The sequence below is a fragment of the Triticum urartu genome, chromosome 6, assembly GCF_003073215.2.
Source record: "Triticum urartu cultivar G1812 chromosome 6, Tu2.1, whole genome shotgun sequence".
In the NCBI taxonomy this organism is placed as follows: Eukaryota; Viridiplantae; Streptophyta; class Magnoliopsida; order Poales; family Poaceae; genus Triticum; species Triticum urartu.
This window is the reverse complement of record NC_053027.1, coordinates 533,966,622-533,981,839: the sequence shown is the minus strand read 5'-3', so window position 1 is coordinate 533,981,839 and position 15,218 is coordinate 533,966,622. Positions and strand designations below refer to the sequence as shown.

The 15,218-nt window shown below is 41.9% G+C and overlaps 1 protein-coding gene across 1 annotated transcript; it reads right to left on the bottom strand.

The window, feature by feature from the left end:
• Positions 1-1,889: 1,889 nt before the first annotated feature.
• Positions 1,890-12,157, bottom strand: LOC125514972 (protein TONSOKU). The gene is made up of 20 exons (XM_048680374.1): positions 11,748-12,157; positions 10,140-10,937; positions 9,402-9,578; positions 9,168-9,259; positions 8,304-8,402; positions 7,779-8,224; positions 7,650-7,684; positions 7,226-7,477; positions 6,276-6,423; positions 5,550-5,669; positions 4,611-4,711; positions 4,377-4,500; positions 4,055-4,167; positions 3,852-3,963; positions 3,551-3,655; positions 3,401-3,467; positions 3,198-3,318; positions 2,947-3,117; positions 2,742-2,859; positions 1,890-2,664 (listed from the first exon to the last, which is right to left on the bottom strand). Exons 1-20 carry the CDS (start codon positions 12,039-12,041, stop codon positions 2,141-2,143), a joined length of 4,017 nt encoding a protein of 1,338 aa, XP_048536331.1. The 5' UTR covers positions 12,042-12,157; the 3' UTR covers positions 1,890-2,140.
• Positions 12,158-15,218: the final 3,061 nt, after the last annotated feature.

Below are 15,218 nucleotides of genomic sequence, written 5' to 3'. Positions count from 1 at the left end.
AAACAAAGTTAACGATTAAGAAACTACTAACCATTGTGATTAGGCAAGATAGGTCATCTAATCATTGGGAATTATCAATGTTGTTATTTAATGCAATTTATGACACATTACATTTATAAAGGCTCTGTATTGCTAGTGGTCCTCATCTCATTTGGTCTTACAGAGCAGGGCTGCTTATCACCAATTCACCATAATCCAGGATAGATTTTATTCCATCTTTCTACAGTTTGATATGATATCCTGATATCTTTCGATGAACAATCTTTTAAGTCAGCTGTCTTGGGACCATGCATGTTTTTTCTGATGCTGCGGTGAAAAGCATCCCTTTTGCTGCAAGTTCATGTGCAAGCTTTGTGTAATTGTGTTCAGGTTGTACTCTGTTAGGTAGGATATCTCATCTGCATCATATGAGTCGCACCAGGGCCGGCCTTGGGGCATGGCGAGGAGTGCGGCCGCCTAGGGCCCAGCCCAAGCAGGGGCCCATCCGTTTGCATGTCTCTAGTAGATATATAAGCATATTAGGAAGAAGAAAAGATAGAGAAAGTAAAAAAGACCAGCCAAGAGACAACCATTCAGCCAGTCACCTACTCCCACTGCGCGACCAAGCTAGGAATTAACTCTGCAGCGAAGATTTTGGCCATGAAATCAGCCAATCTGCTAATATCCTTGATTATGGATCTCAATTAATGCCGGATCTATGCAGCGTGAGATGTGTATCCATTCCATGCAGTCAAAAATCCCATTTAGTTTGGCAAGTATGAGTCGTAGCATGCAATACTCCTTCCCACAAAATTAAAAAGCATGCAACACTCCTTTAATTAGGCCCCATGATGCATCATGCAATACTCCGATTCAAGCTAAAAAAAGCATGCAATACTCCACTAATTAGGCACCATGCAACCAATGATTTTTCTCGTTGGATGAATCTCGTTGTCGGTTCTTCCGACGGGTCGCAGCCACTACACACCTGCCACAACATTATTGGTTTTTTTGAGGGATACAACATGGCGAGGCGAGGGCCCATGGCCGGTGGAGTTCAGAAGTTCGCACAAGGGCCTCTAAGATGCTAGGCCCGGCCCTGAGTCGCACTACAGTATAAGCAGCCGCAGAAAAGCTTGAACCTGTCAGTTCTTTGAGGCCTGACGCCTGAGCCATTTCTCTGTACCCTTGTTTCAATGTTCAATGAATCTTGGTTCTTACACTATGGCCTCGATTATATGCGCATCTTCACATTGAACCACATATCCTGCTGGTTATGATAAGTAGTCTCCACCACTAGAACACTCAAAGATGGACACATGGCATCTCAATCCACTGCCGGCACAATTTATCTTTCTTTGATTGGCAAGCTGCTTTCTGGAGTAGTATACTCGAAGGCAATACACTGATAGAACTTTGTGCACAAGTATTAGTTAGTTAGTTATATAGAGGTGTTTGGTTCAGAAACTGTAATGGTAATGGAATCAGAATACGGCTGTAAAGGAAACGGGATGAGAAAAACTCAACTTTGTTTGTTTTGTGACCGCAGGTCATGATGACAAGGCTACAGTGGTCTTTCGACCTACAAACCACGCTTCATGTGATCAGCATGTATTTTTTCTTTTCACTATCTCCTTGTCAAAAGAATTTAAATCTTAAATAATTCAGCCTTTGCAACACCACTTTTTAAAGATGAAAAAAACATATAAAGAATCATATTTGTCACAAGAATTCAACAAAGAGCAACTTTCTTTTTCAACTGCTATTCCGACGAGCGCTCCTTCACATGTTTTCACTCCAGATTAGGCAAACGTCGATAATGTATCAAAATTCTCAAATATTTAATGGAGATATGGCTTTCACACAAGAAAACAAGTCAGCGCGCAATCAGCCGCCACCTCAGTGGCTTCTTTAAAACAAAACAATTCACTTTTATGAAAGTTAATATTCATAATATTCTCTTGCTAATGTTTGTTTCTCATACAAGTTTTATCTACATTCGTGATATTCCAGCAAACCAGCATAATTTAACCCTGCCGACCTATCTCGGTTAATAACGACATTAAACTAACAGGCCCTGGTTACCGTTAGTAATAATAGCCCATACAAATATATGATCCTGGGAACGACTGATCTGACTGACTGGACGGCCAATCCATGTTCATATCTGCAAGTCCCTTCTGCAGCAGGGCTTAAGCCCGCAGCACGCCACCCCATCCACTGAGAAATGCACCACCTCCTTGCCCACATGCTTCCGGGCCACCCCGTCACCTCTCGGGCCCGACGCCCAGGCAGAGTACAGCGACTGGATGGCCTCCTCTGACAGCCCGTTCCGGCTGAGGTCGAGCACCCTCAGTTGCTTCGCCGAGACGAGGGCCTCCGCGAGCTCCTGGACAAACTGGCAGCCGGAATAGGAGTTTCGCTGGCAGGAGCTCGCGCAGCTCCTGGCAGGACCAGAAACTGTACGTCGGTCCTCGTTTGCTGCTTCGTCCTCACTGTCCGCCACCACCATCTTCTCCAGATCGACGTTTCCTGGAGCTACATTGTCGCCTGCTTCGGCGTTGTGGCCGTGTCTGTGCTCGGTGCCTGTCGATACATCCTGCATGTCCTCGTCGAAGTGCAGTGTTCTCTCCAGTGCCAGGTTTGCATTCTCGGCCACGCTCAGCTCCTCCAGTTGATCATTCCCTGGAAGGACCAGAAGATTGTGAGTTTGACGCAGAAGGCATTGTTTTAAGTATAATATGTAATGTTCTGTTCCTCGCCTGCCAGTGCCTGAATAATTCGAGTAATGCCACCAAGCCCAAGATTGCATCTGTCGAGAGTGAGAGATCTAAGGCTGCACTGGGGATTTGCAAGTATTGCCCCAACAGCATCACATCCCTGCATTGTGCAACCTCACAATGTTAAACAAACGACCATGGGGACCAAAATGACGTAGACCAAATTATCTGAGGATAGGAAGCAAACCTCCATGTTAATGGAATTTCCTCCGAGATTCAAGTCAAGAATATTAACTCTAGAAAGATTTGTACAGATCTGTGAGAATTCAGGAGTTGTGAGCCCGCAGTTGGATAAATCCAACCTCATCAATTCTTGGGACGCACTAGATAATGCCTCGGTGAGCCTAATTGTTCCTCCCTGCAGAAAGAAATTCATCCATAAGGCATCATGTTCGCTACAAGCTGTAAATACTGACCATATATGGAAAACAGACTCACAGGTCCAATGGAAGTTCCACCTAGCAGAAATCCAGATAGACTCAAGGATTGTGCAAGTAGACACAGTTTATCAACCATTAACTTGTTCAGTTTTATACCAGTTAAGCTTAGTTGTGAAAACCTGCAGTGATCAAATCCATAGTTGGTTCATTATTTCACCACAACTCATAGATGTCAACAGTGATGGAACAATGTCTGCCAACCTTTTCAAAGAAGCCAGTTTGGAGAGAAGGTTAAGCATTGTGTTGCCAGAAATTGGATTGTTTTTTCCTGTCAGAGGTATGGAATTTTGAAGATGCCGAGCGTTTATACATGAAGATGGCTACTTATATACAACAGAGGCAACAATGTACCTATCGAGAGATGTGAAAGTACCGAGCCTTCATGTAGTGCATCTGCCATTTTCTGAACTGTTCTTGATGTGATAGAACACTGCTCAACATCCAAGCTAAAAAGTGCTGTCACAAGTGGAAACAAAACATGCATTCTATAAGAGGAAAGTAGTGGTGTACACTGAGAAAAAACAAGATGGCAAAAACTCCCAAAGGTGCAAACAAAGGTCTGCTGTTGCAGATAAACACAAAAAGCCTATTGTTTCTGCAGCCCCCTAAACATATAACGCACTTAATACTGGGTATTGAGACTCACACATACCTTTGCACTTTTGTAGGATTGTGAAAAGATAAGAGCTGCAACCATCTGTGAGGCGATTCCCAGCCAGATTAAGTACTTCCAGTCGTTCAGTCATAACAGCACACTCACAGATCTGTTCATCAGTAAATTATGGACCAAATATGAATTCAGAACTAACTGTCATTCCACTTTGATATGCAGGTTTCTGTAATAGGAAAAAACACCTGAAATAAAGCAGTTGGACCAAATCGATTGCAATGTAAATCCAGTGTCAAGCCACCATATGTTTGGGATGACGAAGCAAATATTTGTTGAAGGCTTTCAATTGTTTCATTTCCTGCAATTCATACACAATGCTTAATCAGTCTACGATGATCCTTTAAGGGTAGTCTAGGGTGTACAGGTGACTAATGCAGCACACTCTGTGTCACAGAGCTAAAGGCGCTTTCCATTTACCTATTAAGTCTATAACTGTCTTTCTGCCAAACTCATGATGCTTAAATTAAACACATACTGGAAATAAGCAGAGATACTGAAAAATGATACCTAGCATGTTATGAGAAAGATCCAACATGGCTATTGTTTTATGTGATCTTAGGGCTTCAAGAAGAGGTGAAATTGACAAATCTTGCAGTCCACAATCAGACAGAATGATTTCATCTTCAGAGACCTGTTGTTGGGAAACAGAAGGCCAGTAAAACATTTAGCTTTGACAAGTTAGTCAGACCTGATTTACGAAATTATAAATGAAAACAAGTAATATAAATCCAACAAACTTACTTCAAGATTATACAATTTTTTCAATAGCTTCTTATTTGGTGCTTCTGACGACTTTGTGCAGAAATCGATGTACAATTTCATCAACCGCTTTGGCACCCAATCTTCATAATAAATATGGACATTAGACTTTTAATAGAATAGGTCGGCATGCAGCACAAAAAAATATACATGAGAACACAGGTATAGGTGTTGAGTGAAATTTGTCCGTATAGAGAGCACAGGTGAGCACAATGAGACCAACACAAGTCTTGCTTCAGCATTGAAAAAACACAATATAAAGTAAAGCAAGTAGATGAATTTAATCAAACACTTTCTTTCAAGCAGAAGAGATCAAAACTTCATACAGTGAACCAAACCCTTTCCCTAACAAAAAGGGTTTAACTCATCAGCCCTTTACATGTGTCAATGACAGACCCACGTGTCATAAGAAACAAACCTAGATTGAATGCTGCTGAGATTGCAATCAGCAACTTGGAGTTAGGTAGGTGTCATTTCTTGCTAGATTAGAATTTAACCAGTAGCATAACCAGCATAACAGTACATTGTATAAAATTTAAACTCCTATGAGCTAGTGCAGCACAACTACAGATGCATTTTAAAACTTTGTGCAAATTGTGAGGGAGACTTCTGGACTTAAAATAAGCAGTATTGTTGTATTTGACAATTCAGATTATTTAGCATACAGAAAAATACATTCAGTAATTTCACATTCCCTGCTATTTTAGGCTATTAGCACGAAGAATATAGAACCAAGCAACCATAATGTATTGTGCTCAGTTTACTTCAATCATCAAATCAGTGTCCCTTAAATATTTAATGCATATTCACCGCCAACAAAAAGGATGCCAAAATCAAAATGGTTCTCATATGTCCTAGAGACATAAGACTCATGCAACAACAGCAGTTCTATGAACAAAGTTGAGTATGCTGAACCCATACCATCAACAAAAGCATCAATGCACTTCTGTTCAGAAGCAAGTTGACCAATATAATCAATTGATTCTGCACCATCCAGTACATTCCCACAACACTTGAGCTCCCCAATAATAGGCAACAAGCCTACAAAGTAAGATAAACGTAAGTTCCAACAGAAAAGAAAGAAACAAGAGGTTGTTCCCTAGCAAATATGACACCATAAGAACCACAAGAACTAACCCACCGCAAACTGTCTCCTGTAACATATTAGGCACATACATGAATCTTGGATAAATAGCTAAGACATGGTATACACAGAGTTTATTCTCACGTACTGGAAAACATGTTACTAGGGAACAATAACTGTATTTCCAGATAAGCTGAACAGTTGATACAGTTCAAGAACTGAACAATCAGATATGTATTACTGGACAAATGGGCCAAATATCACAACGTATGCATATAACAGCTGAAGGAAGAACCAAAGAATGCATCGCCACACAAGGACATTCTACATTTCTTCAACAACACCACAAGATAACTAGATAAGAGTAATGGTAAAAGTTATGGAGATGGCTTCTCAAGTTCACGTCCCTCCCTCTACCTCCAATATTTTCATAATGAGAATATTAAAGGCGAAGCCACTGGCATAGAAGATTGAATACAATTCCCATCAAAGAAAATATTGTTAAAAAAAACCTTAATGGGCATACTGCATGACTTGTCAAAATTTAGAAAACAAGGGCAAACCTTTGGAGCTCTTTTCATCAGGAATCTGAAGGTAGTATACACATGCCACTTCAACTTTAAGAGACTCAATGTTAAAAGCAGCCTCACATATGCAAGCATTTACATCCAAATACACCAGATGCTGACCAATTCTGAACGCCAAATGTTGCTGCAAATTAAGGATCTCATCATATTTAATAATTTAAATCACAGACCACAACGAATATCCATAATTGGAGCAGTTGTTGTACTCGCAAGTAAGGGCGCTAAGAACTACATCTAGATCATTTCTAGATTTCGAATCGACACAAGTGGAATGTTTCAGATTATCTGAAAACTAATCCTAGATAAGCTCCAATGTGAATATGGGACACAGCTCGCTTCAACAACAAAGTGTTTTGACATGTAGGCACTGTACAGCACTGATACACATCAAGAGTAGTGCCATTCAAGGGTAGGTTCACATGTCAACTGCCTGCCCTATGATTGATATTTCTAATTGTTCTGCAAATAGTAGCTTAAGACAAGTTTAACTTGCATTGAGTGTCTACACTGGCGGAGCTACAGACATGCTGGGCAGGCCAGTCTAAAGGAAAGCCCAAAATGTTCTCACATGGCCCAATTTTGCTCACACTTCACTGATTTCTTCCTGGGCTGGGCTGGCCATGGCCTTGTTTTACTTGCACACAGCTCCAACACTGAGTGTCTGGTTCATGCAACAAACAGAAAAGGGGAAGTACAAACATATGGACATTCAAAAGTTAACGCTGGATGTCAGAAAATAAACGTTCCATTTGACATATGGATCCCTTCTAATGTATTTCACCACTCAATGACATCTAAAGTGGTGAAGTTACCAGCTGACTAAGGCATTATGGAAAAGTAAAAAAAAAAGGATAGAGCAACGAAAAGCACAATTGCCATATGCTTTTCAGCGATCCTGGAAAGACTGAATTTGCAATAATACTTACATGATCAGCATCTGTGGATAGGAGGCCGACAGCATTTTGACCATGTGGTTGACTATGAGATGCAGGAGTACAAATTCTGGAACCACTTGCTGCTGGCTTGGATGAAGACACCTTTCCTCCACTAGAAGCTCCTATTTCCAGTCCATCATTACCATGACCAGTGGGGCTACTTGATTTGAATGAGCATATACTTTCCTCAGCAGGGCAGGGTGTGCAGATACTGTACACATCCCTGGGTTCAGTAGGGTCTACCTGCAGATGAGTACTAGTTATCGCTCAAAAGAAATAAAAACAATCACCATCTCTTTATGTTTTTACCAACATCTGATGGGATACATGGTAAGGAACATATGTAAGAATAATATCTCTCAACATATCAAGAATGTAAAATTATATAAATCTCAAGAGATAAGCTTTGTATAACCTGATTCCTGTTGTTTGTTCCATTTGCTATGTCCTCTGTTGGTCATAGAAAAATGTATGCAAAATAATTAGGAGACAGTTACCAGGCATTCCAAAAACTAAAGGTGTACAATGTTCATAAGTCATGCACCTGATGTAGACAGACTATCTGTTTGATTAGTTCGCTTCTTTTTTGATTGATCAATTTCAGGACTCTCATCAGCTTCATCGTCTGATATAAACACACGGACACGTCTTTTGCCAGACTGGTTACTGCATGATTTACTTAAAACTTCTCTAGTGTGCTCATCCATATGACATGATCTATCAACCTTCTTCTGGATGCTATGTATCTTGGATGCCTTTGTATTGGATGAGCTCCTACTTCTATGAACCAGTGAAGCAAGAGTAACATGATCATCAGGTTCCTCAGAACATGCATTTGCAGCATGCCCATCACTGTCCTCTTGATCAAGCATTTTATCAGATGCATCACCACCTTCAGATTCAGTTTCCGAGCAATAATCACTTACAGTATCCCTTAATCCGTGCTGATTCAATATCTGCTTCAAGTTATCTATTTTTTGATGTACCTGCCTGAAGAAAAAGTAAATCCATTTTATGACAGGTCTGGATAAATTAGCTTTCTTCTATCCAACATCTGTACGTAACTTACTTGGCATCTTCTACACTATCAAATCTGACCATGTGACTGTAATGCATGTTCTCGAGGGCAGAAAGTTGCACATTTGGCAGATTCCCTTCCACAGCAATTCTGAATATCATTGAAATGCAAGTATCAGAATCTATAGGTGGAGGCAAAATGCAATGATGACCACATGCATTTCCAGACTTACCAGAACATATACCAGATAGATAATAGATCACATGTACACATACACAAGAGAACAACATGGCACAAAACTAGAACAACAGTATGGCATTGAAAATAATAATTACCACAGTACCCTAGCTAAGTAGCTATACAGATAAAAGGCACACGTTTAAACTTCCTTGGGATTTTATACAGCACATGCTACAGGACGTATTATATTAGTCTATAATGGTCCACGATTCTGGCCAGTTATGTTAATAATAAGATTTCAAAATTGTTGTGTGGTGCCCTTGTAGGTCTGTCACTACAAGTCATTTTCTCAAAGCAAACTACACGATTACAATACCTTATGTAGGAGTATGTGTTTGAATGCTCAGCATCTTCGATGTATGCAAAAGGGTTGAGTTGTCTGACATGTGTTGGACATTGTACAAAACTCATGCACAGCCTCAATTAGGATATATGGCTGCCACAGAATACTGGCACTCCATATTCTTAACAGGCTTTCAAAACGGTGTCATTGTTCATATATTCAGCAATAGGGTGTTTCAGTGGATCAAAACAACATGTTCGTAGATAAGCCACCCATGTCATAACCTATGTGCTCTTTGTAACCACTAAAATTTAATCCGCCATATTTCTACTTTGCAAGATTGCGAGTGTGTTTGAATAATTATTGTAGATAAGAAGGCACGGAGATATTGCCTGTAGCCTTCTTCAAAAGCTTGCAACGCACCAGCCCAGTCACCACAAGAATCAAGAACATTACCAATGTTCACTTTTGCCAATGCTTGCCCCTGAAATTTCATGTATCCAAGGTGAGCAGGATATGGAACTGTTAGCACCAAGTAGAAGTTTGCAAACAGGAAGGTAGTTTTATTATTAGGTAGCAGGAATGCCAACATAAACACAAATATAACTAAGGGAACATAAACTAACCTCTAAGTTTCCAATCGATCGATACATGTTCCAGCTTTTCATGTACCATTTACGAGCTTTGCCGAAGATTCTAAGCTTTTGGTATGATTCTCCTATGGACAAAAGAGCATCACTCTGTTTTTCCTTCTCACGAAGTTCATTTGTTACTCTCTTTTTCCCTTTCGAAAATTCCTTGTGCTGGAAAGCAGATAATTTATATCAGAATTAAGACATTTGCGTATTTTCATCACTGCCGCCTAATAATTAATGTTATTGGAGTATGCAGAGGCACACTCAGCATGTTTTGTTTTTTCACCTTTGATTCGTCAGAACTGTTTTTCAACTTCAGTTCTGAAATTTGAACCAAGATTTTGTTCACCAATTGAAAATAAACAAGAATTTATCAATCCCTTTTAGTCCTTAGTGCAATGCAAAAACGTGTAAAAATCTACATGCAGTTCAGCAAGTGCCTGTACAAAATAGAGCCAAATAAATTCAGCATAACATGAATAGTTGGGACTCAGGAACATGGGCAGAATAATTCTGACAGGAGGCTTATAATAAAACATGGATATTTATTTTGACTTAAAGATAGCATCTAACGAGGTACTCTACCGTCATCCACAGGATTGGCCAAGCCAACCAAACCGTTAAAATTATGTCCAGTTATGCATAAATGTCGGAACAATACTGGAACATTTTTCTAAATAGAATTTAAGTTCAGATAGTTAGATATTGCTCACTTCACTAAACACTTACTTTTGGCCATGCAGATATCATTCTTGCCTTTTCAATAAGATTATCCAGCCATGCATGCTGCTCACAGAGGAGTTTTCTCTCCTTCGGTGTTCCACGAGCATTGGAAGTATCTCTGACAAGCTTTTTCAGTTTCTGCTCGTCTTTCTTCAACTCTTCAAGAACTTCAGCTGCTTTCGTAACAGTTTCAATATTCTGATGAATTTGATCAACTAGTGCATCTTCATCTTCCAAACCCTTTGTTATATGAAGGGCTTTTTCGTAGCAAAGTTTTGCATCGTCATACTTTTGAATCCGAGAATGCAACTCCCCAAGATTTATAAATCCCTTTGCCTCACCTTGAATATGGTCTATGTTTCTACATATAGCTATGTCCTTCTCGATATGAACCTTGGCTTTGTTCCAGTTGCGTAACTCGGTATAAACATTTCCTAGATTATGATGGAGCCTAGTGCGAGCATCATCATACTGATTTACCTCTTCTTCATCACATATTTTCAAACCCTGGTTAAGTAGTTGCTCAGCTTCTTCAAAGTTATCAAGATCTAGTTCAAGCATTCCCAAATTATTGTATGCGTCAATGAGCTCCTTCAGGTAGGGTGATTTTCCAGACGAGGCATTCTCTCTTAGACCCTTTACCAGTTTCATGGCAGCTTTGAAATACTTCTTGGCATTCCGTATGGCACTGTGGTCATTTTCAGAACTTAGAAGAATTTCATGGTAGGTCCTCCCAAGCTGGGTACAAGCTCGCTGCTGCTCAACAAGGTTATCGGTGTCCTTGGCAAGTTGTAGGTGCTTCTTCTGTGAAGCATGCAAACATGGAGGAAAAAGGACATGTTTTTATGACTTGATGTAGTAGAAACCAAACCAGATAGTTTGGGTTAAAAAGGTAATTGTGAACATTACCTAAATAAACAACAACAGAAATGAAACAAGAGATCAGACCTTATTACACTAGTGTAGTGAGCAAATAACCTGAAATGTCATATTTTTTATTTGTACGGTTACTGAAAGGGCAAATGGAAGTTTAAAGCAACTAACTAAACTAACAGTATGGCCTCGGCAAAAAATAAAACTAACGATATGGGACTAAACTCATCAGCAGCAGGCATCCACAAATACACCAACTTGTGCCTCGGAGAATGGTCTTACATGCAGCATCCGCAACCGTGGTCACTGGATGTGAGGTGCTAGTTTATTTATTATTATTTGACATATTAACAAAAGTGAACTTTACTAGCAGCAAATTTACACAGCTCAACACTAGGTGCACCCACAAGCTCTGCTGACACAGATGAGTGGATCTACAAAAACACCACCGGGCGCATTGAAACAAGCAAAACTCCAGCCGAATGCCCGGCAGACCAGTGCCAAACATTTCAAATGCGTGGTCAGATCAATTGATGTAAATTCGATACAGTGATTTCAACAGCCTAGCCTGATGCTTGCCACTGAGTTGTTCATTCAAATATAAACAGTGATATACTAGCAACAGCCCTCCTCGCATTCTAAAACTCAAAATCTTGGATCAGAATTAGACAGCTCGGGCATCCGGTCCGGCCAAGCGCAGGTGATTTCGGTCCGGGAGCGGTGGCGGGCGGGCGGGCGTACCTGGTAGGTGAGGGCCTGGGGGAATTGGCCGAGGCGGAGGTGGACCTCGCCGAGCGACTGGCAGGACTCGAGCAGGTGGCGCTGCGGGAGGTACTTGACGGTGACGTCGTAGTCGAGGCGCAGCCAGCGGAGCGCCTCGACGTACTCGCCGCGGCGCTTGTGGATGTCGCCGATGACGTTGGCCCACCGCGCCTCCTCCTCCCGGTTCCCCTCCGACACCGCCTCCCGGTACCCGCGCCTCGCGCCCCTCAGCTCCTCCTCCTCCTCCCTCGCCCGCCCGCCGCCGCGCGCCATCACCCCCGCCGCGCGCGCTAGGGTTCCGGCCTGGATTTTTTTTCTTCCCCCTTCCTCTCCTCCGGGATTGGGGATTTCCTTTTTTTTTCTTCGGCTCTGGTTTGGGGATTTCGGAGGGGGCGAAATGGAGGGAGGGAGGGAGGGAGCCTCGTCCCGCCAAAATGTTTCGGGGGCGCCGTCCTGTTGCTCTTCCTGGGCCGTGCTACCGTTGGGCCGCCATCACTGACCTGAGGAATTGCACCAGTTAAAAGCCCAAACTCCATTCCCAGTCTGGTGGGTTTGTGTTTTTATTTTATTTTTCTTAAAGGAAGCTGCATAGGGTGACAGTGCCTTTTTTTCTTCTTTGTTACTTATTATGGTGGCAGCGTCTTTTTTTCGACAAAGACAAAGAGAGTGACAGTGCGTGTGTTTGGAGTGTTGAAAAAACAAGGCAAAAAAAGGCTAAGCGTGGAACATCTTTGGATGAGTTTTTCTTTGATGCGTGTCGGGGTACTCCGCATGTGCCTTTTTGATCATGATATAAATTGCCTCCGGGAAAGACCATGACCAGCTCAAAAGTTTCTGACCGTCGAGAGGACCAATTGGGTTACGAAAATGTGGCGCTGACACTCATACAACAAAAATATAGTAGAAGCAGTAATTTCCGTTTAGTTCATGCTTCTGGCCAACCAGTCAGTCGGTCGGTCCTGGCGTTTTCGCATCCCCTAGCCTAGGCTAGAGGCTAGAGCCAGCTAGCGGCCACCGGATCGGAGGACGGCAAAGCCAAACGCGCCACCGCATGCAGCGACTCTTCTTACCGGAAGCCAAACGCGACGTACGTACGTACGGCGGCCACCGACCGGAGCTATCATGTTCCCCGTCCCGCGCATGTCGGGTCCAGTCGCGGCGTATGGGCCGGTGCTTCCTTTTTCCTCGTACGGAGAGGCTGATTGGTTTGCAGCCATTTTTTGGCATGCCAATTGTTGGCAAGCCTATTTTTGGCAAAGCTGGAAGTTGCCAACATTTGGCAAGTTTGGCTACCAATTGGTTGGTTGCCAATGTTTTGCCAATATTTGGCAAAAAACAAGTGTCTATCAATTGGTTTGTTACCAAATATGCATAACTCGTCCCGACAAGGAATTTGTTACCTACGTAATCCAGTACATAATTTACACGCCATTGTCATACCATGGGCATAATTTACTACTCCCTCCGTTCCAAAATAGATGACTCAATTTTGTACTAACTTTAGCACAAAGTTGGGTCATCTATTTTAGAACGGAGGGAGTAATTTAAAAGCACCATCATACCACTGCAATATTGCAATGTAGCATGCACAAGGTCATCAAGCATCAGGAAATTTCTTACAAACTAGCTTAATTTAGATTTGTGCTAGACCAATGCATTACAAAAGGCAAGACCCTCTAAACACCATTACGGCACAGGAATTCCACTTAGCATAAGTGCATGAAAAGCTAAGTAGACCACAAAAGCACTTGCCAAAAGAAAGCCACCAAACATGTCATTCAGATTGATGCATCAGCAGCTGTGCGGTCGTTGCCGTCATACTTGTGCGCGAAATAATCAAGGACCCAAGCATTACAAGTCTGGACGCTTGCACAGTTCAGGAAACCACAGAAAATTTCTTGTTCTGACTTAGCAAGATAGGCTGCTAACTCAATCTTCTCAATTGCTGGGATAGTTAGCGACTCAATGTGTTTCCAAAGATTGGCATTGGGGTCTGTAACTGCTATTGGCTGCATAGGAGCAGCAGATTTCACAGTTTCAGCAAGACTCACAATGCTCGCTGCCACATCATCATCTAACACGCTGGCTCGACGCGCCTTGACATTTGGTTTCTTCTTATGTGGTGCTTTAACATGCTTGCGCTTCAGATTTGAGCTAGTGCCTTCTGCTGAACTGTTGGGCGCAATCATGTCGGAATCACTAAGACCTTGTTCGACAGTGGATGTGTGGTTGCTCGTTTCACTACTACCATCAGATTCCACATTCTCACTTGCATCATTCACATCAATAGCTAGTGAGCCATCCGCATGAGACGAGTCACTAAACAGTTCTTCCAGGAGATGATAAAACTTGATGGAGTGAGTAAGGTAGTTAAATTTTATTTTCTGCAACATAAACCAAAGCATGTCAATGCAATAAATTGTTTGAGTAGTCTGGTCAATCTAAAAGTGCACAACAATGATTATAAAACAAGTGTATAATTGGTGAGACCAGATAATCTATGTAAGTGAATATTTTGACAGTGGTAAATGCAAAAAAGGAATATCTATTAACACTAGCATGCCATTTCAAAATAAAAACTAGATAATCAGTTTAGCAAAAACAAGAATGATCGCGTAGAGAACTATAAATCATGCAAATAGAAAGGTGAGTTGGAGCGAACTTACACCAAGCTTGCTTGGTGATTTCTCTGACTTGTCAATGTTAAATTTGTTAAGTACTTTATCGAAACCATATTCGCTCCTCCCCTTTGCTAGCTTTATCCACTTCCATTTCTCCTTGAATGACCTAAAGTGTCGATCAACTTGTTTTGCTGTAGCTGTAATTCCAAACTTGTCATTCAAATCATTAGCACATTGTAGATGGTGTTGTGCCTTCCACTTGAAGGTTGGTGGCTTGTCCCTTTGCTTCTCGATATACCACTCAAGCATATACTTGGTACAATCATCACTCCATGACATGTAATTATCACGAGAGCGAGCAACCTCAGTCTTGGTACCTTCTTTTTGCTCACCCATTCTATAAATGAAGGTCAGAAGTCAATATGCTATTATGTCAACGAATATTCAAGGGTTTCAGCACAAACAAACAATCCATACATTACCCAACAGTACATGCCAAAATAAAAGTACAGTTGCACAATACACGGAAAAGAAAATTACAGAGCTAGATTGGCACAAAATGCAGGGCCGGCCCTAAGGGGGGGCGAATGGGGCGGCCGCCCCGAGCCCCTAAAAGTCAGGGGGGGGCTCCCAGGTATACGTACATAGATAGGTATACTTCGAGCTAAAAAAATGAAGCCAAAGACCCAAAGTCAGCGACGCCTCAGCCCTCAGCCTAGGAAAGAAAGAGAGATGTGGGCCTTGCCCATGTTTCAACCACGTACAGGCACAGTGCGTGCACAGGAAAGGAATCGCTTGATTCAGGGTTTCCTTTTCCTTCGGATCGGTC